Source organism: Somniosus microcephalus, chromosome 5 (assembly GCF_052327205.1).
Source record: "Somniosus microcephalus isolate GS21.2 chromosome 5, FLI_Smic_1.0, whole genome shotgun sequence".
In the NCBI taxonomy this organism is placed as follows: Eukaryota; Metazoa; Chordata; class Chondrichthyes; order Squaliformes; family Somniosidae; genus Somniosus; species Somniosus microcephalus.
Genome location: NC_140991.1, coordinates 8,281,005 through 8,308,899, shown reverse-complemented (window position 1 = coordinate 8,308,899; position 27,895 = coordinate 8,281,005). Strand labels below are relative to the sequence as shown.

General features: G+C 51.8%; 1 protein-coding gene across 2 annotated transcripts in view; it reads right to left on the bottom strand.

Moving 5' to 3' along the window:
• tonsl (tonsoku-like, DNA repair protein) overlaps positions 1-27,895 on the bottom strand; it is a 195,341-nt gene that overhangs the window by 116,510 nt on the left and 50,936 nt on the right. For both annotated transcript variants that reach the window (XM_085987264.1, XM_085987263.1), the window contains exons 9-17: positions 24,598-24,750; positions 17,269-17,394; positions 15,557-15,743; positions 14,070-14,128; positions 13,301-13,390; positions 11,792-11,864; positions 10,627-10,790; positions 8,714-8,834; positions 6,234-7,237 (exon numbers count right to left, since the gene is read on the bottom strand). In XM_085987264.1, coding sequence (XP_085843390.1) covers positions 6,234-7,237; positions 8,714-8,834; positions 10,627-10,790; positions 11,792-11,864; positions 13,301-13,390; positions 14,070-14,128; positions 15,557-15,743; positions 17,269-17,394; positions 24,598-24,750 — 1,977 coding nt within the window. The remainder of the gene's footprint in view (positions 1-6,233; positions 7,238-8,713; positions 8,835-10,626; positions 10,791-11,791; positions 11,865-13,300; positions 13,391-14,069; positions 14,129-15,556; positions 15,744-17,268; positions 17,395-24,597; positions 24,751-27,895) is intronic.

Below are 27,895 nucleotides of genomic sequence, written 5' to 3'. Positions count from 1 at the left end.
TACTGAGTAACTAGAGAGAGAGAGACAGGGGAATCGAAGGATTACCGATCAGAGACTAGTTAATTACTGAGTAACGAGAGAGAGAGAGACGGGGGAATCGAAGGATTACCGATCAGAGACTAGTTAATTACTGAGTAACTAGGGAGAGAGACGGGGAAATCGAAGGATTACCGATCAGAGACTAGTTAATTACTGAGTAACTAGAGAGAGAGACAGGGGAATCGAAGGATTACCGATCAGAGACTAGTTAATTACTGAGTAACTCGAGAGAGAGAGAGACGGGGAATCGAAGGGTTACCGATCAGAGACTGGTTAATTACTGAGTAACTAGAGAGAGAGACGGGGGAATCGAAGGATTACCGATCAGAGACTAGTTAATTACTGAGTAACTAGGGAGAGAGACGGGGGAATCGAAGGATTACCGATCAGAGACTAGTTAATTACTGAGTAACTAGGGAGAGAGACGGGGGAATCGAAGGATTACCGATCAGAGACTAGTTAATTACTGAGTAACTAGAGAGAGAGACGGGGGAATCGAAGGATTACCGATCAGAGACTAGTTAATTACTGAGTAACTAGAGAGAGAGACGGGGGAATCGAAGGATTACCGATCAGAGACTAGTTAATTACTGAGTAACTAGAGAGAGAGACGGGGGAATCGAAGGATTACTGATCAGAGACTAGTTAATTACTGAGTAACTAGGGAGAGAGATGGGGGTATCGAAGGATTACCGATCAGAGACTAGTTAATTACTGAGTAACTAGAGAGAGAGACGGGGGAATCGAAGGATTACCGATCAGAGACTAGTTAATTACTGAGTAACTAGGGAGAGAGACGGGGGAATCGAAGGATTACCGATCAGAGACTAGTTAATTACTGAGTAACTAGAGAGAGACAGGGGAATCGAAGGATTACCGATCAGAGACTAGTTAATTAATGAGTAACTAGAGAGAGAGACGGGGGAATCGAAGGATTACCGATCAGAGACTAGTTAATTACTGAGTAACTAGGGAGAGACGGGGGAATCGAAGGATTACCGATCAGAGACTAGTTAATTACTGAGTAACTAGAGAGAGAGAGACAGGGGAATCGAAGGGTTACCAATCAGAGACTAGTGTATTATCGAGTAACTAGAGAGAGAGAGACGGGGGAATCGAAGGGTTACCGATCAGAGACTAGTTAATTGCTGAGTAACTAGAGAGAGAGACGGGGGAATCGAAGGATTACTGATCAGAGACTAGTTAATTACTGAGTAACTAGAGAGAGAGACGGGGGAATCGAAGGATTACCGATCAGAGACTAGTTAATTACTGAGTAACTAGGGAGAGACGGGGGAATCGAAGGATTACCAATCAGAGACTAGTGTATTATCGAGTAACTAGAGAGAGAGACGGGGGAATCGAAGGGTTACCAATCAGAGACTAGTTAATTACTGAGTAACTAGAGAGAGAGACGGGGGAATCGAAGGATTACCGATCAGAGACTAGTTAATTACTGAGTAACTAGGGAGAGAGACGGGGGAATCGAAGGATTACCGATCAGAGACTAGTTAATTACTGAGTAACTAGGGAGAGAGACGGGGGAATCGAAGGATTACCGATCAGAGACTAGTTAATTACTGAGTAACTAGAGAGAGAGACGGGGGAATCGAAGGATTACCGATCAGAGACTAGTTAATTACTGAGTAACTAGAGAGAGAGACGGGGGAATCGAAGGATTACCGATCAGAGACTAGTTAATTACTGAGTAACTGGAGAGAGAGACGGGGGAATCGAAGGATTACTGATCAGAGACTAGTTAATTACTGAGTAACTAGGGAGAGAGATGGGGGTATCGAAGGATTACCGATCAGAGACTAGTTAATTACTGAGTAACTAGAGAGAGAGACGGGGGAATCGAAGGATTACCGATCAGAGACTAGTTAATTACTGAGTAACTAGGGAGAGAGACGGGGGAATCGAAGGATTACCGATCAGAGACTAGTTAATTACTGAGTAACTAGAGAGAGACGGGGGAATCGAAGGATTACCGATCAGAGACTAGTTAATTACTGAGTAACTAGGGAGAGACGGGGGAATCGAAGGATTACCGATCAGAGACTAGTGTATTATCGAGTAACTAGAGAGAGAGACGGGGGAATCGAAGGGTTACCAATCAGAGACTAGTGTATTATCGAGTAACTAGAGAGAGAGAGACGGGGGAATCGAAGGGTTACCGATCAGAGACTAGTTAATTGCTGAGTAACTAGAGAGAGAGACGGGGGAATCGAAGGATTACTGATCAGAGACTAGTTAATTACTGAGTAACTAGAGAGAGAGAGACAGGGGAATCGAAGGATTACCGATCAGAGACTAGTTAATTACTGAGTAACGAGAGAGAGAGAGACGGGGGAATCGAAGGATTACCGATCAGAGACTAGTTAATTACTGAGTAACTAGGGAGAGAGACGGGGGAATCGAAGGATTACCGATCAGAGACTAGTTAATTACTGAGTAACTAGAGAGAGAGACAGGGGAATCGAAGGATTACCGATCAGAGACTAGTTAATTACTGAGTAACTAGAGAGAGAGACGGGGAATCGAAGGGTTACCGATCAGAGACTAGTTAATTACTGAGTAACTAGAGAGAGACGGGGGAATCGAAGGATTACCGATCAGAGACTAGTTAATTACTGAGTAACTAGGGAGAGAGACGGGGGAATTGAAGGGTTACCGATCAGAGACTAGTTAATTACTGAGTAACTAGAGAGAGAGAGACGGGGGAATCGAAGGATTACCGATCAGAGACTAGTTAATTACTGAGTAACTAGAGAGAGAGACGGGGGAATCGAAGGATTACCGATCAGAGACTAGTTAATTACTGAGTAACTAGAGAGAGAGACGGGGGAATCGAAGGATTACCGATCAGAGACTAGTTAATTACTGAGTAACTAGAGAGACGGGGGAATCGAAGGATTACCGATCAGAGACTAGTTAATTACTGAGTAACTAGGGAGAGAGACGGGGGAATCGAAGGATTACCGATCAGAGACTAGTTAATTACTGAGTAACTAGGGAGAGAGACGGGGGAATCGAAGGATTACCGATCAGAGACTAGTTAATTACTGAGTAACTAGAGAGAGACAGGGGAATCGAAGGATTACCGATCAGAGACTAGTTAATTACTGAGTAACTAGAGAGAGAGACAGGGGAATCGAAGGATTACCGATCAGAGACTAGTTAATTACTGAGTAACTAGAGAGAGAGACAGGGGAATCGAAGGATTACCGATCAGAGACTAGTTAATTACTGAGTAACTAGAGAGAGAGACGGGGGAATCGAAGGATTACCGATCAGAGACTAGTTAATTACTGAGTAACTAGAGAGAGACAGGGGAATCGAAGGATTACCGATCAGAGACTAGTTAATTAATATGAGTAACTAGAGAGAGAGACGGGGGAATCGAAGGATTACCGATCAGAGACTAGTTAATTACTGAGTAACTAGGGAGAGACAGGGGAATCGAAGGATTATCGATCAGAGACTAGTGTATTATCGAGTAACTAGAGAGAGAGAGACGGGGGAATCGAAGGGTTACCAATCAGAGACTAGTGTATTATCGAGTAACTAGAGAGAGACGGGGGAATCGAAGGGTTACCGATCAGAGACTAGTTAATTGCTGAGTAACTAGAGAGAGAGGCGGGGGAATCGAAGGATTACTGATCAGAGACTAGTTAATTACTGAGTAACTAGAGAGAGAGAGACAGGGGAATCGAAGGATTACCGATCAGAGACTAGTTAATTACTGAGTAACGAGAGAGAGAGAGACGGGGGAATCGAAGGATTACCGATCAGAGACTAGTTAATTACTGAGTAACTAGGGAGAGAGACGGGGAAATCGAAGGATTACCGATCAGAGACTAGTTAATTACTGAGTAACTAGAGAGAGAGACAGGGGAATCGAAGGATTACCGATCAGAGACTAGTTAATTACTGAGTAACTCGAGAGAGAGAGACGGGGAATCGAAGGGTTACCGATCAGAGACTAGTTAATTACTGAGTAACTAGAGAGAGAGACGGGGGAATCGAAGGATTACCGATCAGAGACTAGTTAATTACTGAGTAACTAGAGAGACGGGGGAATCGAAGGATTACCGATCAGAGACTAGTTAATTACTGAGTAACTAGGGAGAGAGACGGGGGAATCGAAGGATTACCGATCAGAGACTAGTTAATTACTGAGTAACTAGGGAGAGAGACGGGGGAATCGAAGGATTACCGATCAGAGACTAGTTAATTACTGAGTAACTAGAGAGAGAGACGGGGGAATCGAAGGATTACCGATCAGAGACTAGTTAATTACTGAGTAACTAGAGAGAGAGACGGGGGAATCGAAGGATTACTGATCAGAGACTAGTTAATTACTGAGTAACTATGGAGAGAGATGGGGGTATCGAAGGATTACCGATCAGAGACTAGTTAATTACTGAGTAACTAGAGAGAGAGACGGGGGAATCGAAGGATTACCGATCAGAGACTAGTTAATTACTGAGTAACTAGGGAGAGAGACGGGGGAATCGAAGGATTACCGATCAGAGACTAGTTAATTACTGAGTAACTAGAGAGAGACAGGGGAATCGAAGGATTACCGATCAGAGACTAGTTAATTAATGAGTAACTAGAGAGAGAGACGGGGGAATCGAAGGATTACCGATCAGGGACTAGTTAATTACTGAGTAACTAGGGAGAGACGGGGGAATCGAAGGATTACCGATCAGAGACTAGTTAATTACTGAGTAACTAGAGAGAGAGAGACAGGGGAATCGAAGGGTTACCAATCAGAGACTAGTGTATTATCGAGTAACTAGAGAGAGAGAGACGGGGGAATCGAAGGGTTACCGATCAGAGACTAGTTAATTGCTGAGTAACTAGAGAGAGAGACGGGGGAATCGAAGGATTACTGATCAGAGACTAGTTAATTACTGAGTAACTAGAGAGAGAGACGGGGGAATCGAAGGATTACCGATCAGAGACTAGTTAATTACTGAGTAACTAGGGAGAGACGGGGGAATCGAAGGATTACCAATCAGAGACTAGTGTATTATCGAGTAACTAGAGAGAGAGACGGGGGAATCGAAGGGTTACCAATCAGAGACTCGTGTATTATCGAGTAACTAGAGAGAGAGAGACGGGGGAATCGAAGGATTACCGATCAGAGACTAGTTAATTACTGAGTAACGAGAGAGAGAGAGACGGGGGAATCGAAGGATTACCGATCAGAGACTAGTTAATTACTGAGTAACTAGGGAGAGAGACGGGGGAATCGAAGGATTACCGATCAGAGACTAGTTAATTACTGAGTAACTAGAGAGAGAGACAGGGGAATCGAAGGATTACCGATCAGAGACTAGTTAATTACTGAGTAACTAGAGAGAGAGAGAGACGGGGAATCGAAGGGTTACTGATCAGAGACTAGTTAATTACTGAGTAACTAGAGAGGGAGACGGGGAATCGAAGGATTACCGATCAGAGACTAGTTAATGACCGGAAAGCCCTGCAGCGGGTAGTCAAAACTGCCCAACACATTACCGGCACCCGGCTACCGACCATAGAGCACATATACCAGAAACGCTGTTTACGGAAGTCACAGACCATCATCAAAGACCCTACCCACCCCAGCCACAGTCTGTTCGCCCTCCTGCCATCTGGGGGACACTACAGATGCATTCGCACCCGTACGACCAGATTTAGGAACAGCTTCTTTCCCAGGGCTGTCATCCTACTGAACTCCACAAATAAACTCTAAAGCCTGCACATCTGCCAATGCACCTTATTATGGTTATGTTTATGTTAATGTATGTGGAATGTTTAAATGTCTTAATCTAAATGTACACTCTCGGGAGCCGCAAGCCTACATTTCGTTGTAATGCACTTGTGCACTAACAATGACAATAAAAGTTGATTTGATTTTGATTTGATTTGATTACTGAGTAACTAGAAAGGGAGACAGGGGAATCGAAGGATTACTGATCAGAGACTAGTTAATTACTGAGTAACTGGAGAGAGAGAGACAGGGGAATCAAAGGATTACCAATCAGAGATTTGTTAATTACCAAGTAACTAGAGAGAGAGAGACAGGGAAATTGAAGGAGTACTGACCAACAGGCCGGTGTCTGTGGAACATGCATCGTGGCAAGAGTCAGCGAGTTGAGGAGAGGAGGGTGGACTAAAGAAGGAACACCTGCATACGTTACCAATGAATTGGAAGGTGCTGCAGTGACGCTGGTTGTGTGGATGACGTCAGACGTGCTGGCGAGGGTCCTCCCGTGGCCCGCGCTGTTTCTAGTTCTCCCGACGACAGCCCTGTCCACGATCTGGGTCATGCGCATCTGCCTCGACCTCTTCTTCTGCAGGGCAAGCCTCCCGCTGGATCCGGGCAGCACCTCAGAGCCCAGAGAGACTTCATCTTCACTGCTGTGCCCCGGGTCCTCTGGGCCAGTGGCACTGCCCGCCCAGCCGTGCCCCCTTGGTCTCTTCTTGGGACGGCTGCTGCCCAAGTCATCCTCCAGCCAATCCTCCTCCACGTACTCGCTATCGGGGATCAGCGCCGACTTTCTCGCTGACGGCTGAGGGTTAAGTGATGGCTCCGCTAAAGTTTGGGATAACAGCCTGGATTTTGCACTCCCTAAACTCCGGATAGCCTGGAGGTAAGCAGATGTTCCGACACTGGGAGCGTTCAAGTCCCTCTCCTGCTCCGTCTTGGTAGAATCCCAATTGCTCGGCTCTTCCTGACTCAACCTCCCGTCATCGACCGAGGCTGCCAGCTGGTCACCTTCAGCATTTCCTGAGCCAACGGGCGACCTCTGCCCTACGACCCTGTGCCGCCTTTTCACTGGGCGGAATGGCATCGAGGCAATGTCCTCTTCGGAAGACTCCTCCTCACCGACAGGGGAGCAATCCAACCGGTTCCGAGTGGTCATCTGGGTACTGGCGGCCAGAGGGTTCCCACCGCAATCGGCCAAGTCAGCATCCCCGGTCTGCGGAAGCCCACAGACGGCCCTTCGCTGGGTTAGCGGAGCTGTACTCGAGCTCTGCCTGTTTCTACCCAATCCTCCTGTGTCCCTCTGGTATCTTCGGCTGTCTGGTTCCACAGGACGCGATTTGGAGGCAGTGGTGTGTGCTGCGATTGGGTCAAGCGACTGAGAACTTTCAGTGTCGAACAAATCACTCTCACTGAAGTCCTGGACGGGCTGCGTTCCTGTGAAGAGGAATGAAAAGACGTGAAAATCTTTCACAAATAAGAACAGAGTAAAGCTCCCTCTACACTGTCCCATCAAACACTCCCAGGACAGGTACAGCACGGGTTAGATACAGAGTAAAGCTCCCTCTACACTGTCCCATCAAACACTCCCAGAGCGGGCACAGCACGGGTTAGATACAGAGTAAAGCTCCCTCTACACTGTCCCATCAAACACTCCCAGGACAGGTACAGCACGGGTTAGATACAGAGTAAAGCTCCCTCTACACTGTCCCATCAAACACTCCCAGGGCGGGCACAGCACGGGTTAGATACAGAGTACAGCTCCCTCTACACTGTCCCATCAAACGCTCCCAGGGCAGGTACAGCACGGGTTAGATACAGAGTAAAGCTCCCTCAACACTGTCCCATCAAACACTCCCAGGGCAGGTACAGCACGGGTTAGATACAGAGTAAAGCTCCCTCTACACTGTCCCATCAAACACTCCCAGGGCAGGTACAGCACGGGTTAGATACAGAGTAAAGCTCCCTCTACACTGTCCCATCAAACACTCCCAGGACAGGTACAGCATGGGTTAGATACAGAGTAAAGCTCCCTCTACACTGTCCCATCAAACACTCCCAGGGCAGGTACAGCACGGGTTAGATACAGAGTAAAGCTCCCTCTACACTGTCCCATCAAACACTCCCAGGGCAGGTACAGCACAGGTTAGATACAGAGTAAAGCTCCCGCTACACTGTCCCCATCAAACACTCCCAGGGCAGGTACAGCACGGGTTGGATTTAAAGTTCCTTCCCCATGTTTCCAGTCCTTTAGTGCGGAGTTAATAAGGGCTGCCGCTGGTAAAGCAGCCTGACCTGGTGTGAGATGCTCAATTGGTGCCCTTTTTTTTTTTTTTTTTTTAAAGATTCATTCACTGGATGTGGGCGTCACTGGCAAGGCCAGCATTAATTGCCCATCCCTAATTGCCCTTGAGAAGGTGGCGGTGAGCTGCCTTCTTGAATACGACTGAGTGTCTTGCTAGGCCATTTCAGAGGGCAGTTTAAGAATCAACCACATTGCTGTGGGTTTGGAGTCACATATCGGCCAGACCGGGTAAGGATGGTAGATTTCCTTCCCTAAAGGACATTAGTGAACCAGATGGGTTTTTACGACAATCCAGTAGTTTCATGGTCACCATTACTGATACTAGCGTTTTATTCCAGATTCATTTAATTAACTTAATTTAAATTCCCCGGCTGCTGTGCTGGGATTTGAACTCACGTCTCTGGATCATTAATCCAGGCCTCTGGCCTAATGAATGGCCCAATCGTGGCCCATTCCGCACGGTTTACTCGCACCCAGCAAGAATCGGGTTTGAGGTGAATCGAGGTCAGTGGGACGGAGGGGATCCGCCCTCCCAGCGGTCTGGGCTGGAACTGGGGAAGTGGCAACAAGGCTTGGAAACAGATATGGAGCTCAGCGTTGGCCCTCACCTCTCGCCGAGCTGCTCCTCAGCAGCCGCTCGATGTGTTTGCACTGCTGCCTGGTGTCCTGGTCGAGGTGCTTGGAGTAGTTCTGTCTCCACTCGTGCAGACTGTCCAGTGGGGTCTGACCCTGAGGACCAAACAGGAGAAGCAAAGCATTCGATGAGATGGACTCGCACCCGATGGAGAGCAGCTGAAAGTCGGGCGGGGCTCAGAGGAGTGGAATGTGGTTCAGAGCAGTCAGCACTCGATTACATTCGTTATCAACTTGATCTTTACTCTAATGGGAGTCAGAATTTGGCAATTATTCCCAGACAGATTTCTCAAGAAAGTCTGAGATCAAAGTTAACGGCAAGGAAAGGAAAATAGAAGGGAAACCAGGGCACAGCATGACCGGCTCAACCCACAGGACCCACCACACCCTGCAGCCCGGGGCCCCCCGACACCCTGCAGCCCGGGGCCCCCCGACACCCTGCAGCCCGGGGCCCCCCGACACCCTGCAGCCCAGTGCCGGGGGCCCCCGACACCCTCCAGCTCAGTGCCCAGGGCCCCAACACCCTCCAGCCCAGTGCCTGGGGCGGGGACACCCTCCAGCCCGGGGCGGGGACACCCTCCAGCCCGGGGCGGGGACACCCTCCAGCCCGGGGCGGGGACACCCTCCAGCCCGGGGCCGGGACACCCTCCAGCCCGGGGCGGGGACACCCTCCAGCCCGGGGCCGGGACACCCTCCAGCCCGGGGCCGGGACACCCTCCAGCCCGGGGCGGGGACACCCTCCAGCCCGGGGCCGGGACACCCTCCAGCCCGGGGCGGGGACACCCTCCAGCCCGGGGCGGGGACACCCTCCAGCCCGGGGCGGGGACACCCTCCAGCCCGGGGCGGGGACACCCTCCAGCCCGGGGCCGGGACACCCTCCAGCCCGGGGCCGGGACACCCTCCAGCCCAGGGCACCGACACCCTCCAGCCCAGTGCCTGGGGCCCCGACACCCTCCAGCCCAGTGCCCGGGGCCCCGACACCCTACAGCCCAGTACCCGGGGCCCCGACACCCTACAGCCCAGTGCCCGGGGCCGGGACACCCTACAGCCCAGTGCCCAGGGCCCCAACACCCTACAGCCCAGTGCCCGGGGCCCCGACACCCTACAGCCCAGTGCCTGGGGCCCTGACACCCTACAGCCCAGTGCCCAGGGCCCTGACACCCTACAGCCCAGTGCCCCGACACCCTACAGCCCAGTGCCCAGGGCCCTGACACCCTACAGCCCAGGGCCCTGACACCCTACAGCCCAGTGCCCTGACACCCTACAGCCCAGTGCCCGGGGCCCTGACACCCTCCAGCCCAGGGCCCTGACACCCTACAGCCCAGTGCCCAGACACCCTACAGCCCAGTGCCCCGACACCCTACAGCCCAGTGCCCGGGGCCCTGACACCCTACAGCCCAGTGCCTGGGGCCCCGACACCCTAGAGCCCAGTGCCCGGGGGCCCTGACACCCTACAGCCCAGTGCCCCGACACCCTACAGCCCAGGGCCCTGACACCCTACAGCCCAGTGCCCGGGGCCCTGACACCCTACAGCCCAGTGCCCGGGGCCCTGATACCCTACAGCCCAGTGCCCCGACACCCTACAGCCCAGTGCCCGGGGCCCTGACACCCTACAGCCCAGTGCCCAGGGCCCTGACACCCTACAGCCCAGTGCCCTGACACCCTACAGCCCAGTGCCCGGGGCCCCAACACCCTACAGCCCAGTGCCTGGGGCCCCGACACCCTACAGCCCAGTGCCTGGGGCCCCGACACCCTACAGCCCAGTGCCTGGGGCCCTGACACCCTACAGCCCAGTGCCCAGGGCCCTGACACCCTACAGCCCAGTGCCCAGGGGCCCTGACGTTCCCGACTGTCAGTTACCTGGCGTTCCAAGTTGTCCGTTTCTTACCCTGGTGTTGCTGGCTGTCACACACGCTCCTCTTTTAATCAGCAGCTCGGCGACTTCGAAGTTTCCGCAGGTGACGGCATCGTGAAGGGGGGTGATCCCCTCACAGTGGGGCCCACCAGCATCGTTCATGTTCACTTGGTGATCCAAGAGCAAGCGGACAATTTCTGAGGAACACAAGAGCTGTGGTTTAAAATCACCCAGAGATGGGTCAGTGCCCGGTCTCGCTACCCCAGCGGCCAGAGTTCACCCGTACCGACACCAGTCCATGCAAGACTGGGAGACAGCTTCTCAAACCCCTCCCTCACTCCGAGGAACGGTTCATCGTCTGGTCAGTGAGCCCTCTCCCACTGCCAGCTCTAATCACTCGCTCTCTCCCCCACGGTAACCTTTCAGATCTCTGCATATTACCGTGGCCAAACTGCTCTGAAATTCGCTCGCGTTCACCCAAAGATCGAAATACCCTGCTCCACACACACTTCCCCCTCCTTCACTCTACAGAAATCAAGATTCATTTCACCGTCTTCTACTCCTACTGATTTTTAATCTTCTCTGATAGGACCACAGGAGGAGGCCATTCAGCCCCTCGAGCCTGTTCCGCCATTCAATGAGATCATGGCTGATCTGCGACCTAACTCCATATACCCGCCTTTGTCGCACATCCCTTAATACCTTTGGTTAACAGAATTCTATCAATGTCACATTTTAAGTTAACAATTGATCTAGCATCAATCGCCGTTCGCAGAAGAGAGTTCCAAACTTCGACCACCCTTTGTGTGTAGAAGTGTTTCCTAATTTCGCTCCTGAAAGGTCTGGCTCTAATTTTTAGATTCTGCCCCCTAGTCCTAGAATCCCCAACCAGCGGAAATAGTTTCTCTCTCTCTACCCTATCTGTCTCTGTATGTATTCTGTCAGATTATCCCAGATTAAAATCTCTGCTCCCTGTAACTTTTGAATCTTTCCCTTCTCCTATCGCGCCGGCGGTCAGGTACTCTAAGCTGTGCCTCTGTACAAGGGGCAAACCATTCTCGTTTCCCTCCCCCAGCATTCTCCTGTGTAACCAGAGCCGCTAGAACGTGCTGCAGAGGGACGAGCTTGCTCAGGCCAGTGCTCTGCTGTAAGAGCGTTGCCCTCCAATCTCTGTACAGTTACTGCCATTAAGACTCACCCAGGTGGCCGTGGTTGCAGGCTTCGTGCAGTGGTGTCCAGCCGCAGTAATCTCTGGGATTCAAGGGGTGGCCCTGAAACAGCAGCAGTTGGAAATCAATCGACAATTAGAAACTGGGTCAAAGTCACTCAGAAATAACAGACCGTTTAGAAACACATTTCTTCGTTTGTAGACAGCCTCAAAGATCCAAGTGACACCTAGTGCTGCGCTGTGACCCGCTGTTAGAGGGTGAAGTAGGCAAAGGTGGCACACTGCCCTCTGCTCAGTACAGATCAACCTGTAATGACCCGTCAGCGGGCTGTCTTTAGGTTGCCAGGGAGGGAAGGAAGGCATAGTGCGAACATCACTTGGAAACTAGTCTCCTACTCCGGGACCCCCAGCGTGTAAACCTCCGGGACCCCCAGCGTGTAAACCTCCGGGACCCCCAGCGTGTAAACCACCGGGACCCCCAGCGTGTAAACCTCCGGGACCCCCAGCGTGTAAACCTCCGGGACCCCCAGCGTGTAAACCTCCGGGACCCCCAGCGTGTAAACCTCCGGGACCCCCAGCCCGTAAACCTCCGGGACCCCCAGCGTGTAAACCTCCGGGACCCCCAGCGTGTAAACCTCCGGGACCCCCAGTGTGTAAACCTCCGGGACCCCCAGCGTGTAAACCTCCGGGACCCCCGGCCCGTAAACCTCCAGGACCCCCGGCCCGTAAACCTCCGGGACCCCCGGCCCGTAAACCTCCGGGACCCCCAGCGTGTAAACCTCCGGGACCCCCAGCGTGTAAACCTCCGGGACCCCCGGCCCGTAAACCTCCGGGACCCCCAGCGTGTAAACCTCCGGGACCCCCAGCATGTAAACCTCCGGGACCCCCAGCGTGTAAACCTCCGGGACCCCCAGCGTGTAAACCTCCGGGACCCCCGGCCCGTAAACCTCCAGGACCCCCAGCGTGTAAACCTCCGGGACCCCCAGCGTGTAAACCTCCGGGACCCCCAGCGTGTAAACCTCCGGGACCCCCAGCATGTAAACCTCCGGGACCCCCAGCGTGTAAACCTCCGGGACCCCCAGCGTGTAAACCTCCGGGACCCCCAGCGTGTAAACCTCCGGGACCCCCAGCGTGTAAACCTCCGGGACCCCCAGCATGTAAACCTCCGGGACCCCCAGAGTGTAAACCTCCGGGACCCCCAGCATGTAAACCTCCGGGACCCCCAGCGTGTAAACCTCCGGGACCCCCAGCGTGTAAACCTCCGGGACCCCTGGCCCGTAAACCTCCGGGACCCCCGGCCCGTAAACCTCCGGGACCCCCAGAGTGTAAACCCCAGCTGAACTGATCATCTGAGCTCACTCTGGCCTGAGCACCACTCTGAGACATCCATAGCTGGAGAGCCAGAGTATTGACCGGGTCAACACTTGGCTCCAGAGGGCAAGTGGCACGTGTACACCACAGACCAGCAGGGAGGGACACCAAACAACCAGGCTGAGCTCCAACAGACCCCCCTCTTCCCCCAGGAGGCGAGTACTTTACCTTCTCCACCAGACACTGGACGTGTTTCAGGTTACCCTCGATGCAGGCTCGGTGTAACACCGTCTCCCCCTTCTCATTCCTGCGGTTCCACTGTAGACACAAAACAGCAACATATCTGCCTCAGGCTAGTCGCACATCAGCAGCAAAGGGATGAGCCCTTCATACTCGCTCATCATATGTTTTATAACACACACACACATATATATATTACCCAACAACAACTTGCATTTATATAGCGCCTTTAACGTAGTAAAACATCCCAAGACGCTTCACAGGAGCGTTATTGGAAAAACTTTGACATCGAACCACATATTAGGGCAGGTGGTCGGTTTTAAGGAGGAGAGAGAGGCGGAGAGGGTTAGGGAGGGAATTCCAGAGCTCGGGGCCCCGGTAGCTGAAGGCACGGCCGCCAATGGTGGAGCGGTGACAATCGGGGATGCTCAAGAGCCCAGAATGGAGGAGGTTACAGAGATAGGGAGGGGTGTGGTCATGGAGGGAATTCAAAATACAGATGAGAATTTATTCTGACACATTATTCATGGCTGGCTGGCACATTCACTTCGAGCTCTGTCCTTTTCGGAGAGCGGGTGGTGCACTGGGCCAGACACTGTCCTTTCATCTGTGAGCCACGGGTTCAACTCCAGTCCAGGTTAAGGGTATCCTCTACCGGCTGCGAGGGGCTTATGGGGCTTATGGACACTTGCTAGTATGTGTGGGACGTTAACAGAAAACTGCAGAGTGGGCCCAGGGCAGCTTTACGATTACTTACCCGGTTAATCTTCCTCCGTCCCGGCACCGATTTGTCATAACCTTCCATGTCATCATCATCTACAAAAGGAAAATAGACAGGGTATAAAATCAACCCCGTCTTCCCAGAGCTTCCACAGACCAAACGCTGACGGCCTGAAATGAATCGTTAGGTGTGTGACCAGGGACCCAAATACAGCAGGACCGCCAGGGAAAGGCTGATGGTCAGTCGCAGGATGAAGAGGAAGAACTTCAGCCTGTGTTACAACAGTAGATCAGATAGCTCACCAGCACTGGGTCTCAGCGGAGGGGAGCAGAGGGCGCACAGGGGCAATGTAGGGCAGCACATGGGTGTTACCCCCCCAACATAGCTCTATACCCCCCTCCATATACTCTAGCATGTATGTGTACAGCCACTCTACAGGAAATATACTCGATATAATCAATGTACCCGTTAAGCTGCGTGGTTGCGGTCTGGAGCTCCCGTGCAGGCTGCTCGCCGGCTTTTCAATTGGAATAACCGCGCATGCGCGAAAACCTGAATGGACCACGCGGTCACTTAAAGGGGCCGCGCACCCAAAAAAACTTACGGGACACATTGGGCTGGATTTTCATTGGGCCGTGGAGGCGGGATTGGAGGTGTGTGTGGGGTTAAAATCTCAAAATCGGGGGGCACAAACCCATCCTGCCCCAACCTGCCTCCATGCCAGTTTCAAAGGAGGCGGGTACCCGCCCCGCACTGGGAGCCGCCTCCCCGGGGCGGGAAGGGGATTAGTGCCAATTAACTGTTTGTTAACAGGAAGTTAACAGGCAGTTTTTAGCCTAATCCCTATTTTTATTCCTGAGGTGTGGGATTCCCGACGGCTCCAAACCACGCCAAGTTAGCGAGGCGGACCGTCGGGCTGAAGGGCTTGGAGGGTTCGAGATGTCCGGTGTTCAGGTGAGTGATGGGTGCATGAGTGCAGAGGTAAGTGTGTTTGGTGTGTGTAAAGTGTTTAAAGAAGTTTTACTTACCTTTACAGCCTTCCTTCCTTCAGGTCTCGGGAGTCCCTCATCTCACCGGCACAGAAAGCAGAATGGCCGCGAGCTGTCAAAAATTGCAGCATTCAGCTTTCTGTTCTGGAGAGATTTCTAAATCATCCTCAGAGGAAGGAATTAACTTAGAGTACAGATTGTCAGTGTTACTGATATTTCATCTGTCAAAAGCTCTTGACAGATGAAATATCAATCTGTGACGTCACCTATTGCCGGGTGGCCCTTAATTGGCCTGCTGAGTGGGCTCAACAAGGTCAAAATCACGTGGATTGGCCACAACTTGATGGAGGCGGGACTACAACCCCAAAAGTTGTAGTCCCGCCTCCTACACGCCTCCATTGATAAAATCCAGCCCATTGTCTATAATACATATACACACCCCTTCTGTAGGAAATATACTCAGTAATACACTTCACCCAGAGAAGATATAATCCACGTACACCCCGCTCCGTATCAGAACCGTGCTACCCATACCGCTCTCGGAGAGCTCCAGCTCACTATCTTCCAGAGGTTCACTGTTCTCCATCTCCTCCATCTCGCTCTCGTCCCCGCTCTCGCCACCCTGCGCCCGCAATAGCTCCCGAAGCCGGGCCTGGGTAGCACTGGCCTCGGGATGCCCGCTCTTCTGCTGTGCCGAGTGAAGAAGCTTCAGCGATCGGAGCTGCAGGAAGGAGGAGGCGGACAGCATTGTTAATCCTGGCCCAACACGGCTACAGGTCACAGATCAAGGGAGCTATCTGCGGGCAAGGACTCACCAGCCGCTTGTACAAATGGGGTGCAAGATCTAAAGATAAATCACCAGCCAGTGACCTCATGGACAAATGGAGAGTGTAAGATCTGTACAGAAATCACCAGCCAGTCGAATTAACCCCTCTACCATTAAACAGTATATACAGACCGTCCCTCCTGTTAGTAATCTCTGGTACAATGTAACTGTCCTTTCCAGACACTGACGGCCTGTTGTGTATCGACAGCTGTTTGGGCAGTATGTGGTCAATCCACGGTGCTGTGCCACACAACTGCCCGACGAGCACCAAATCTCAGCTGTACCATCCCGCCGTAAGGGGGCACAACCTTGAAATTAGAGCTCGGCCGTTCAGCAGGGAAATCAGGAAGCATTTTTTCCACACAAAGTGTGGTGGAAATCTGGAACTCTTCTTCCCCCCCCCCCCCCAAAAGGTTGTGGAAACTGGGGGGGTCAATTGGAGCTTTCAAAACGGAGATTGTTAGATTTTTGTTGGGCAAGGGTATTAGGGGATATGGAACCAAGGCAGCTCAGGGGCAGATCATCCATGATCTGATTGATTAGCGGAACAGGCTCGAGGGGCTGAACGGCCTCCTTCTCTTTCCGTGTTCCCGTGAATGGCTTCAAGGAGAAGAGTGAAAAGTGGCCGAGAGTGGAAACAGAGGGAAAGAAAAATACACCCGAGTGGAAAGAAATAGCTTGTGGGGGGGAATAAAACCCCCCACGGCTTTTTCAGCATCCCCCCAGGTGCTGACTGAAAACCAGATTGAGTCACCCAGCCTCTTGAAGGAGAACCGATTTGAGCATAAAATGAAGCCAATGAGGTAGGGGTGAGGATGGGTGACGACAACTACTTGTAGTGCCGCCAAATGCAGCCTAAAATAAACCCAGGGCAGCAGGAAGGTCACACCGGGTCCTTATTGTATAAATCGGAGCAGGCAATTACACAGTAGCACTGCCGGAGGGAACATGAGAATTAGGAGCAGGAGTCGGCCATTCAGCCCCTCGAGCCTGCTCCGCCATTTAATAAGATCATGGCTGATCTTCGACCTCAACTCCACTTTCCTGCACTATCCCAATATCCCTCTAGGGTCCAAAAATCTATCTCTCTCAGCCTTGAATATACTCAACGACTCAGCCTCCACAGCCCTCTGGGGCAGAGAATTCCAAAGATTCATCACCCTCAGTGAAGAAATTCCTCCTCATCTCAGTCTAAAATGGCTGACCCCTTATCCCGAGACTATGCCCCCTAGTTCTAGAATCTCCAGCCAGGGGAAACAACCTCTCAGCATCTACCCTGTCAAGCCCCACAAGAATGGGTTGGGTAAGGGATAGTGTGTGGCAGGCGAGAGGGGAAAAGTGGGGTAAATACGATGGCTGGGGGCATCTCACCTCCCTCCTAAGTAAAACAAGCCCCCGATTGAGCGATGCGGCAAGTTACCTGCAGTCTGGGGAGCTGAGCACGCTCGGCACACCGCAGTGCGTTCCGGTAACACTCCTCCAGCTCACCGTACGGCTGCCCGCCCTCTTCTTTGGCCAACGCCATGTTCAGCCAGGTCTTGCACTCCTACAACAAGGATTTGTTTACAATTCTTCCATCAGTGCTGTATCATTCTAGGATTCTGTGATGTAACATCTTATAATAGGTCCGAGGCCAGGGATACTGAGGCTATCAACCCAACATTATATAGACGGTACTGTCTACAAGGATGCACTGCAGCAACTCGCCAAGGCTCCTTCGCAGCACCTCCCAAACCCACAACCTCTTCCACCTAGCAGGACAAGGGCAGCAGGCGCATGGGAGCACCACCACCTCCAAGTTCCCCTCCAAGTCACACCCCATCCTGACTTGGAAATATATCGGCCGATCCTTCATCGTCACTGGGTCAAAATCCTGGAACTCCCTCCCTAACAGCACTGTGGGAGCACCTTCACCACACGGACTGCAGCGGTTCAAGAAGGCGGCTCACCGCCACCTTCTCAAGGGGCAACTAGGAATGGGCAATAAATGCTGGCCTTGCCAGTGACGCCCACATTCTGAGAATGAATTAAAAATAAATTATTTTCACATATTTTGATACAACCTAAACCCTGGAGAGAACCTGATGACCAGGAGTTCGTTCAGACAGAAATCCTTGGTACAGCCCGAGGCATTAAAAAGGTGTTTGGGGCAGAGACTGTCCATGCAAAAATATCAGACCACTTATAATAAAAGCATTATTGTTGGTGAAGAGACATTGTATGGAGCGGAATGTGTGAAGTGAATAAGGTGGATTTTAGGTTTTAGAAGTTTTCGCTCAGCAGTTTTAATTCGGGGTCCCAAAGGGGACAGCATCCAGTGGACTAGTTTCTAAATTCATTCTTGGGATGTGGGCGTCGCTGGCAAGGCCGACGTTTATTTCCCATCCTGAGTGGATACAACTGAGTGAGTTGCTGGGCCACCTCAGAGGGCAGTTAAGAGATAACCATGTTGGTGTGGGACTGGAGTCACAAATAGGCCCAGACCGGGTAAGGACGGCAGGTTTGCTTCCCTAAAGGACATTAGTGAACCTGTTGGGTTTTCACAACAATCCGATAGTTTGTCTACCTGACCAGGGACAATAAGACCACTGTAGATACTGTCTGCCTGACCAGGGACAATAAGACCACTGTAGATACTGTCTACCTGACCAGGGACAGTGAGACCACTGTAGATACTGTCTGCCTGACCAGGGACAATAAGACCACTGTAGATACTGTCTGCCTGACCAGGGACAGTGAGACCACTGTAGATACTGTCTACCTAACCAGGGACAGCAAGACCACTGTAGATACTGTCTACCTGACCAGGGACAGTAAGACCACTGCAGATACTGTCTACCTGACCAGGGACAGCAAGACCACTGTAGATACTGTCTACCTGACCAGGGACAGCAAGACCACTATCGATACTGTCTACCTAACCAGGGACAGCAAGACCACTGTAGATACTGTCTACCTGACCAGGGACAGCAAGACCACTATCGATACTGTCTACCTAACCAGGGACAGCAAGACCACTGTAGATACTGTCTACCTGACCAGGGACAGTAAGACCACTGTAGATACTGTCTACCTGACCAGGGACAGTAAGACCACTATCGATACTGTCTACCTAACCAGGGACAGCAAGACCACTGTAGATACTGTCTACCTGACCAGGGACAGCAAGACCACTATCGATACTGTCTACCTAACCAGGGACAGCAAGACCACTGTAGATACTGTCTACCTGACCAGGGACAGTAAGACCACTGTAGATACTGTCTACCTGACCAGGGACAGTAAGACCACTGCAGATACTGTCTACCTGACCAGGGACAATAAGACCACTGTAGATACTGTCTACCTGACCAGGGGACAGTAAGACCACTGTAGATACTGTCTACCTGACCAGGGACAATAAGACCATTGTAGATACTGTCTACCTGACCCGGGACAGTAAGGCCACTGTAGATACTGTCTACCTGACCAGGGACAGTAAGACCACTGTAGATACTGTCTACCTGACCAGGGACAGCAAGACCACTGTAGATACTGTCTACCTGACCCGGGTAAGACCACTGTAGATACTGTCTACCTGACCAGGGACAGTAAGACCACTGTAGATACTGTCTACCTGACCAGGGACAGTAAGACCACTGTAGATACTGTCTACCTGACCAGGAACAGTAAGACCACTGTGTGGTAAACCACTGTTTGTATTCCACTGTGTACATGTCTGTACATGCCTCGGCTGACTCCTCCCACGAGTCCAGGTATAAAGGTGACTGCTCCACAGTCCCTCTGGATTCTGGACTGGTCGACCACTCGAGGCACACCTTCATTCTCTTGTTAATAAAAGCCTGTTAGTTACTCGCTTAACCTCAGTCTTTTGAGTAATTGATAGCGCATCAATTTTATTAACAAGATTTTTTATAATGGAGAAGATCCTCACACCAGCATGCCTGGATTTAGACCATCGGGAGGCGGACGCATCCACCAAGTTTGCTCACTGGCTTAAGTGCTTTGAAAAATTCCTGATCGCCTCCACTGCAACGGTCAAATCGGATGAGGACAAACTGGATGTCCTGATCTCCAAAGTGAACCACCGAGCGTACTCGGTCATCCAGGACGCGACCTCGTACACGGCTGCTCTCAAGCTCCTCAAGGACCAGTACACGCGCCCAGTGAACGAGGTGTACGCCAGGCACCTCCTGGGGAGTCGTAAACAACAACCTGGGGAATTGACAGAGGAATACCTTCAGGCACTGTCTGTGCTTGGCCGGGCCTGTGGTTGTAAGGATGTAAAGGCTGCCGTGTACACAGAGGAACTTATCCGGGACGCTTTTGTGGCGGGCCACAGGTCCAATTACACCCGACAGCGACTGTTGGAGCAGAGTGACCTCGACCTCAACAAGGCCTCTGAACTCGCACTATCATTGGACGCAGCCTACCGGGGCATGGATGCCTACTCCTCTGCACCGTGGACGCCGCGGGGAACGACAGCCTGGGACACGGTAGGACCGTCTCATAGCGCTGTGCCACCCCAGCCACATCCCAGCAACGGCCCAACTACTGCAGCAGTGTCCCAAGGCCAGAAATGCTACTTCTGTGGCCAGGCCAAACACCCCAGAGCGCGCTGCCCGGCGAAAAATGCGATCTGCTCGTGCTGCGGGAAGAAGGGACACTACGCCAGCGTCTGCAGGGCCAAAGCCACCCCGAACCCCAGCAGCGCCGCGTGTGGGCCGTGCGGGCCGCCATCTTGGGCCTCCCCAGCCACGTGCGAACCACCGGAACAGCAGCCATTTTGGATGCCTCCAGCCACATGGGGATCATGGACGCCGCCACCTTGGACGCCAGCCGCCATCTTGGCCCCCAACACCGCCTCATCTGATACCCGCAACGACACACCGACCCCTACGCTGGCCTCCGTTACGCTGGACCAAGCGAGATCGCACCAACTGGCCCGGTCCACAATGGACATTAAGGTAAATGGTCACGAAACAATCTGCCTTTTTGACTCTGGGAGCACGGAGAGCTTCATCCACCCCGACACGGTGCGGCGTTGCTCTCTCCCAGTCCTGCCTGCGCACCAGCGGATTTCTATGGCCTCCGAGTCCCAGTCGGCGGACACTGGCGGCTACTGCGTGGTGACACTCTTAGTAGACGGGACTGTGTACGATAATTTTAAACTTCTGGTCCTGCCCCACCTCTGCGCTGCCGTTCTACTGGGGTTAGATTTTCAGTGCCACCTTAAAAGTGTTACGATGGCGTACGGTGGACCCCTCCCCCCACTCACAGTCCGCAGCCAGCAGCTTCCAAATTGCCCGCCGCGCACCAGGTGCAACCTCTCCATACTCAGAGTCACCCCCCCCCCACTGTTTGCTAACCTCACCCCCGACTGTAAGCCCATCGCCACAAAGAGCAGGCGATACAGTGCCGGGGACAGGGTTTTCATTAAAACCGAAGTGGAGCGGCTCCTGAAGGAAGGGATTATTGCGGGCAGCACCAGCCCCTGGCAAGCCCAGGTTGTGGTCGTTAAGACCGGCGAGAAGCAGCGCCTGGTCATCGACTACAGCCAGACAATAAATCGCTACACCCTGCTGGACGCTTACCCACTCCCCCGCATAGCTGATATGGTCAACCAGATCGCGCAGTACCGCGTCTTCTCGACCATTGACCTGAAATCAGCGTACCACCAGCTCCCTATCCGCCCTGAGGACCGCCAGTATACTGCCTTTGAGGCAAACGGCCGCCTCTATCACTTCCTTAGGGTTCCCTTTGGCGTCACCAACGGGGTCTCCGTCTTCCAAAGGGAGATGGACCGGTTGGTTGATCAAAATGCGTTGCAGGCCACTTTCCCATATCTGGACAATGTGACCATCTGCGGCCATGACTTGCAGGACCATGACGCAAACCTCAAAAAATTCCTCTGCACCGCCCAACTCCTGAACCTGACTTATAACAAGGAGAAGTGCATATTCCGCACAACCCGTCTCGCCATCCTTGGCTGTGTTGTGGAACACGGAGTCATCGGTCCCGACCCCGACCGCATGCGTCCCCTTATGGAACTCCCACTGCCCCAAGGCCCTGAAGAGGTGCCTAGGGTTTTTCTCCTATTACGCCCAGTGGGTCCCCTACTATGCGGACAAGGCCCGTCCGCTGATCAAGTCCACCTCTTTTCCCTTGACGGCAGAGGCCCGCTTAGCCTTCCACCGTATCAAGGAAGACATTGCCAAAGCCACCATGCACGCAGTGGACGAATCCATCCCCTTCCAGGTGGAAAGCGACGCGTCCGACTTTGCCCTGGCCGCGACCCTTAATCAGGCGGGGAGACCCGTAGCCTTCTTTTCACGAACCCTCCAGGGCCCGGAGACCAGACACTCCGCTGTTGAGAAGGAGGCCCAGGCTATTGTGGAGGCTGTGCGTCATTGGAGGCACTACCTGGCCGGAAAACGATTTACCCTGCTCACTGACCAGCGTTCAGTTGCTTTTATGTTTAACAACAAGCAGAGGGGCAAAATCAAAAACGACAAGATCTTGAGGTGGAGAATCGAACTTTCCACCTACAATTACGAGATCTTGTACCGGCCCGGGAAGCTCAATGAACCCCCAGATGCTCTATCGCGTGGCACCTGCGCCAGCGCGCAGATCGATAGACTGCGGGCCCTCCACAATGACCTCTGCCACCCGGGGGTCACCAGGTTCTTCCACTTCATCAAGGCCCGCAACCTGCCTTACTCCATTGAGGAGGTCAGGACCATGACCAGGAACTGCCAAGTCTGCGCTGAGTGCAAACCGCACTTTTATAGACCAGACAGGGCTCACCTGATAAAAGCCACTCGCCGCTTCGCGTTGATTTTAAAGGGCCTCTCCCCTCCTCCGACCGTAATGTGTACTTCCTCAACATTATTGATGAGTACTCCCGTTTCCCGTTCGCCATCCCCTGCCCGGACATGACCAGTGCCACGGTCATTAAATGTCTGAACAACCTCTTCACCCTGTTCGGTTTCCCCAGCTATATCCATAGCGACCGGGGCTCATCGTTTATGAGCGACGAACTCTGCCAGTACCTGCTCGCTAGGGGTATTGCCACAAGCAGGACCACCAGTTACAACCCCCGGGGGAACGGACAGGTGGAAAGAGAGAATGCGACAGTTTGGAAGGCCGCCCTGCTAGCCTTAAAGTCTAGGGGCCTTCCGACCTCCCGCTGGCAGGATGTGCTCCCCGATGCGCTCCACTCTATTCGGTCACTGCTCTGCACTGCCACTAACGCCACCCCTCATGAGAAAATGTTTGTCTTCCCAAGGAAGTCCACATCGGGGACATCGCTACCGCCATGGCTGACGTCCCCAGGGCCGGTCCTACTGAGAAGACACGTGAGGACCCATAAAATGGACCCCCTGGTTGAGAGGGTCGACCTCCTCCACGCCAACCCCCCAGTACGCTTACATTGCGTGCCCGGACGGGCGGGAGGACACAGTCTCCATACGAGACCTCGCACCCTCGGTGGCCCCAGTAACCCAATACCACCACCCCCCACGATCCAATATCCAACCCCAGCAGACGGCACGCCTGGGCCCCGCGACCCGCTCGACACCCACGAGGACTACACACCAGTGCCCCAGCCTACGCGGGACTCAACGCCGGAAGCTTCACTACTCCTGCCGTCGCCACGTCGATCACAGCGGCAGACAAGACCTCCGGAGAGACTCCAATACACAAACTTTTAATACACTTCACCCCGCCGGACTCATTTTTAAACAAGGGGTGAATGTGGTAAACCACTGTTTGTATTCCACTGTGTACATGTCTGTACATGCCTTGGCTGACTCCTCCCACGAGTCCAGGTATAAAGGTGACTGCTCCACAGTCCCTCTGGATTCTGGACTGGTCGACCACTCGAGGCACACCTTCATTCTCTTGTTAATAAAAGCCTGTTAGTTACTCGCTTAACCTCAGTCTTTTGAGTAATTGATAGCGCATCACACTGTAGATACTGTCTACCTGACCAGGGACAATAAGACCACTGTAGATACTGTCTACCTGACCAGGGGACAGTAAGACCACTGTAGATACTGTCTACCTGACCAGGGACAATAAGACCACTGTAGATACTGTCTACCTGACCAGGGACAATAAGACCACTGTAGATACTGTCTACCTGACCAGGGACAGTAAGACCACTGTAGATACTGTCTACCTGACCAGGGACAATAAGACCACTGCAGATACTGTCTACCTGACCAGGGGACAGTAAGACCACTGTAGATACTGTCTACCTGACCAGGGGACAGTAAGACCACTGCAGATACTGTCTACCTGACCAGGGGACAGTAAGACCACTGTAGATACTGTCTACCTGACCAGGGACAATAAGACCACTGTAGATACTGTCTACCTGACCAGGGACAATAAGACCACTGTAGATACTGTCTACCTGACCAGGGACAGTAAGACCACTGTAGACACTGTCTACCTGACCAGGGGACAGTAAGACCACTGTAGATACTGTCTACCTGACCAGGGACAGTAAGACCACTGTAGACACTGTCTACCTGACCAGGGTCAGTAAGACCACTGTAGATACTGTCTACCTGACCAGGGACAGTAAGACCACTGTAGATACTGTCTACCTGACCAGGGACAATAAGACCACTGTAGATACTGTCTACCTGACCAGGGACAGTAAGACCACTGTAGATACTGTCTACCTGACCAGGGACAATAAGACCACTGTAGATACTGTTGACCAGACCTATGACCTTACCTCCTTGGGGTTTCCCTTTCGCAGACCCAGCTCAGCTTCATAGTGTTTGACGGATTGTTCGTAGTCCTTCAGGTCGGCGAACGTGGTCGCCAGCGAGACGTGAATGACCGCCAGCTCCCGGTCGGGTTTCCTCAGCGTTTCCGCATGCTTCAGCTATCAGAGGGGAAACAGCGGAAGGGGAGAAGAGTGAGTGAGACAGACAGAGAGAGAGAATGCTGAGGTAACGGATCTTAGCCAGGGCAGCAGGTAGGATTGCCATAATTGATCTCGGCGCCCCTGGGTTAGGGAGGAAAACGCATTGGTCAGTGTCAGCCGTGGCTCAGTGGGCAGCACCCTCGCCTCTGAGTCAGAAGGTCGTGGGTTCAAGTCCCACTCCAGAGACTTGAGCACAAAAATCTAGGCTGACACTCCCAATGCAGTACTGAGGGAGCGCTGCACTGTCGGAGGTGCCGTCTTTCGGATGAGATGTTAAACCGAGGCCCCGTCTGCTCCCTCAGGTGGATGTAAAAGATCCCATGGCACTATTTCAAAGAGCAGGGGAGTTATTCCCGGTGTCCTGGGCAATATTTATCCCTCAATCAACATCACTAAATAACGGATTATCTAGTCATTATCACATTGCTGTTTGTGGGAGCTTGCTGTTCGCAATTTCGCCGCTGCGTTTCCCACATTACAACAGTGACTACACTCCAAAAAGTCCTTCATTGGCTGTAAAGCGCTTTGGGATGTCCTGAGGTCGTGAAAGGCGCTATAGAAATGCAAGTCTTTCTTTCTTACTGCTGGTGGAAACCAGTTACTCCTGCAGGAACAGGATCAACTCTGGGTTACATAGAAGATAGGAGCAGGAGTAGGCCATTCGGCCCTTCGAGCCTGCTCCGCCATTCAATGAGATCATGGCTGATCATCCAAATTCAGTACCCTGTCCCTGCTTTCTCCCCATATCCCTTGATCCCTTTAGCCTCAAGAAATATATCCAACTCTTTCTTGAATATATTTAATGAACTGGCCTCCACCGCCCTCTGTGGCAGAGAATTCCACAGGTTCACCACTCTCTGGGTGAAGAAATTCCTCCTCATTTCAGTCCTAAATGGCTTACCCCTTATCCTTAGTCTATGACCCCTGGTTCTGGACTCCCTGGCCATCAGAAACATCCTTTCTGCATCGAGTCTGTCCAGACCTGACAGAATTTTATAGGTTTCGATGAGATCCCCTCTCAATCTTCTAAACTCCAGTGGGTATAAGCCCAATTGACACAATCTCTCCTCGTACGTCATTCCTGCCATCCCAGGTATCAGCCTGGTGAATCTTTGCTGCACTCCCTCCATGGCAAGAACGTCCTTCCTCAGGTAAGGTGACCAAAACTGCACACAATACTCAAGGTGCGGTCTCACCAAGGCCCGGTACAACTGCAGCAAGACATCCTTGTTCTTGTACTCGAACCCTCTTACTACGAAGGCCAACATACCATTTGCCTTCTTAACCGCCTGCTGCACCTGCATGCTTACCTTCAGCGACTGGTACACAAGAACACCCAGGTCTCTTTGCACTTCCCCTTCTCCCAATCTATTGCCATTCAAATAATAATCTGCCTTCCTGTTTTTGCCACCAAAGTGGATAACCTCACATTTATCCACATTATAGTGCATTTGCCATGTTTCTGCCCAATCACCCAACCTGTCCAAATCGTACTGGAGTTTCATGACATCCTCCTCACAGCATACCTTCCCACCCAGCTTTGTGTCGTCTGCAAATTTGGAGATATTAAATCCAATTCCCTCGTCCAGATCATTAATATATATTGTGAACAGCTGGGGTCCTAGGACCGATCCTTGCGGTACCCCACTAGTCACTGCCTGCCACTCGGAAAACGACCCGTTTATTCCAACTCTTTGCTTTCTGTCCGCCAACCAGTTCTCTATCCACGTCAATACCATGCCCCCAATCCCATGTGCCTTAATTTTGCACGCTAACCTCTTATGCGGGACCTTATCGAAAGCCTTCTGAAAGTCCAAATACACCACATCCACTGGTTCTCCCTTATCTATTTTACCAGTTACATCCTCAAAAAATTCCAGTAGATTAGTCAAGCATGATTTACCTTTTGTAAATCCATGTTGACTTTGTCCGATCCTGTCACTGCTTTCCAAGTGCTCTGCTATTACATCTTTTATAATGGACTCTAGCATTTTCCCCACTACCGATGTCAGGCTTACCTGTCTATAATTCCCCGCCTTTTCTCTACCACCTTTTTTGAATAGTGGGGTAACATTAGCTACCCTCCAATCCATGGGTACTGTTCCAGAGTCTATCGAGTTCTGGGAGATGACCAGCAATGCATCTACTATTTCTAGGGCCACTTCCTTAAGTACCCTGGGATGTAGATTATCACGCCCTGGGGATTTATCGGCCTTCAGTCCCATCAATTTTCCTAACACCATTTCGCTACAAATACTGATTTCTTTCAATTCCACCCTTTCATCAGACCCTATGTTCCGCGGTATTTCTGGGAGGTTATTTGTGTCCTCCTTTGTGAAGATAGAACCAAAATATGTATTTAGTTGGTCAGCTATTTCTTTGCTCCCCATTATAAATTCCCCCGATTCTGACTGCAAGGGACCTACGCTTGACTTCACCAATCTTTTTCTCTTTACATATCTATAAAAGCTTTTACAGTCAGTTTTTATGTTCCCTGCAAGCTTACTCTCATATTCTATTTTCCCTTTCTTAATTAATCCCTTTGTCCTCCTTTGTTGAATCCTAAACTGCTCCCAATCCTCAGGATTATTGCTTTTTCTGGCCAATTTGTATGTCCTCTCCTTGGATCTTATGCTATCCCTAATTTCCCTTGTTAGCCACGGTTGAGTCACCTTTTTTGTTTTATTTTTATGCCAAACTGGGATGAACAACTTCTGTAGTTCATCCATTCGGTCAGCTATACTACTTTATAAAGGAAAGGCAGGCTTGAGTACAGAACGCGGAGACAGAGCTGGGAGATCGCAAACGGAGTGAATTGCAAGCAGAGTGGGGGAATTTTGGGAGTGCAGAAATCGGTGGAGAGGAGAAATTCACTGGTCGGTATAAGGTAAGTTAGGTAAGCAATCAGCAGATTGGAATTTGGCTTCGTCCTGTAACATAAAAGAAACTGCATGGATATGGGGAGAAAGCAGGGACGGGGTACTGAATTTGGATGATCAGCCATGATCTCATTAAATGGCAGAACAGGCTCGAGGGGCCGAATGGCCGACTCCTGCTCCTATCTTCTATGTTTCTATGGCCAGTGGCAGTTAACAGCGATCAG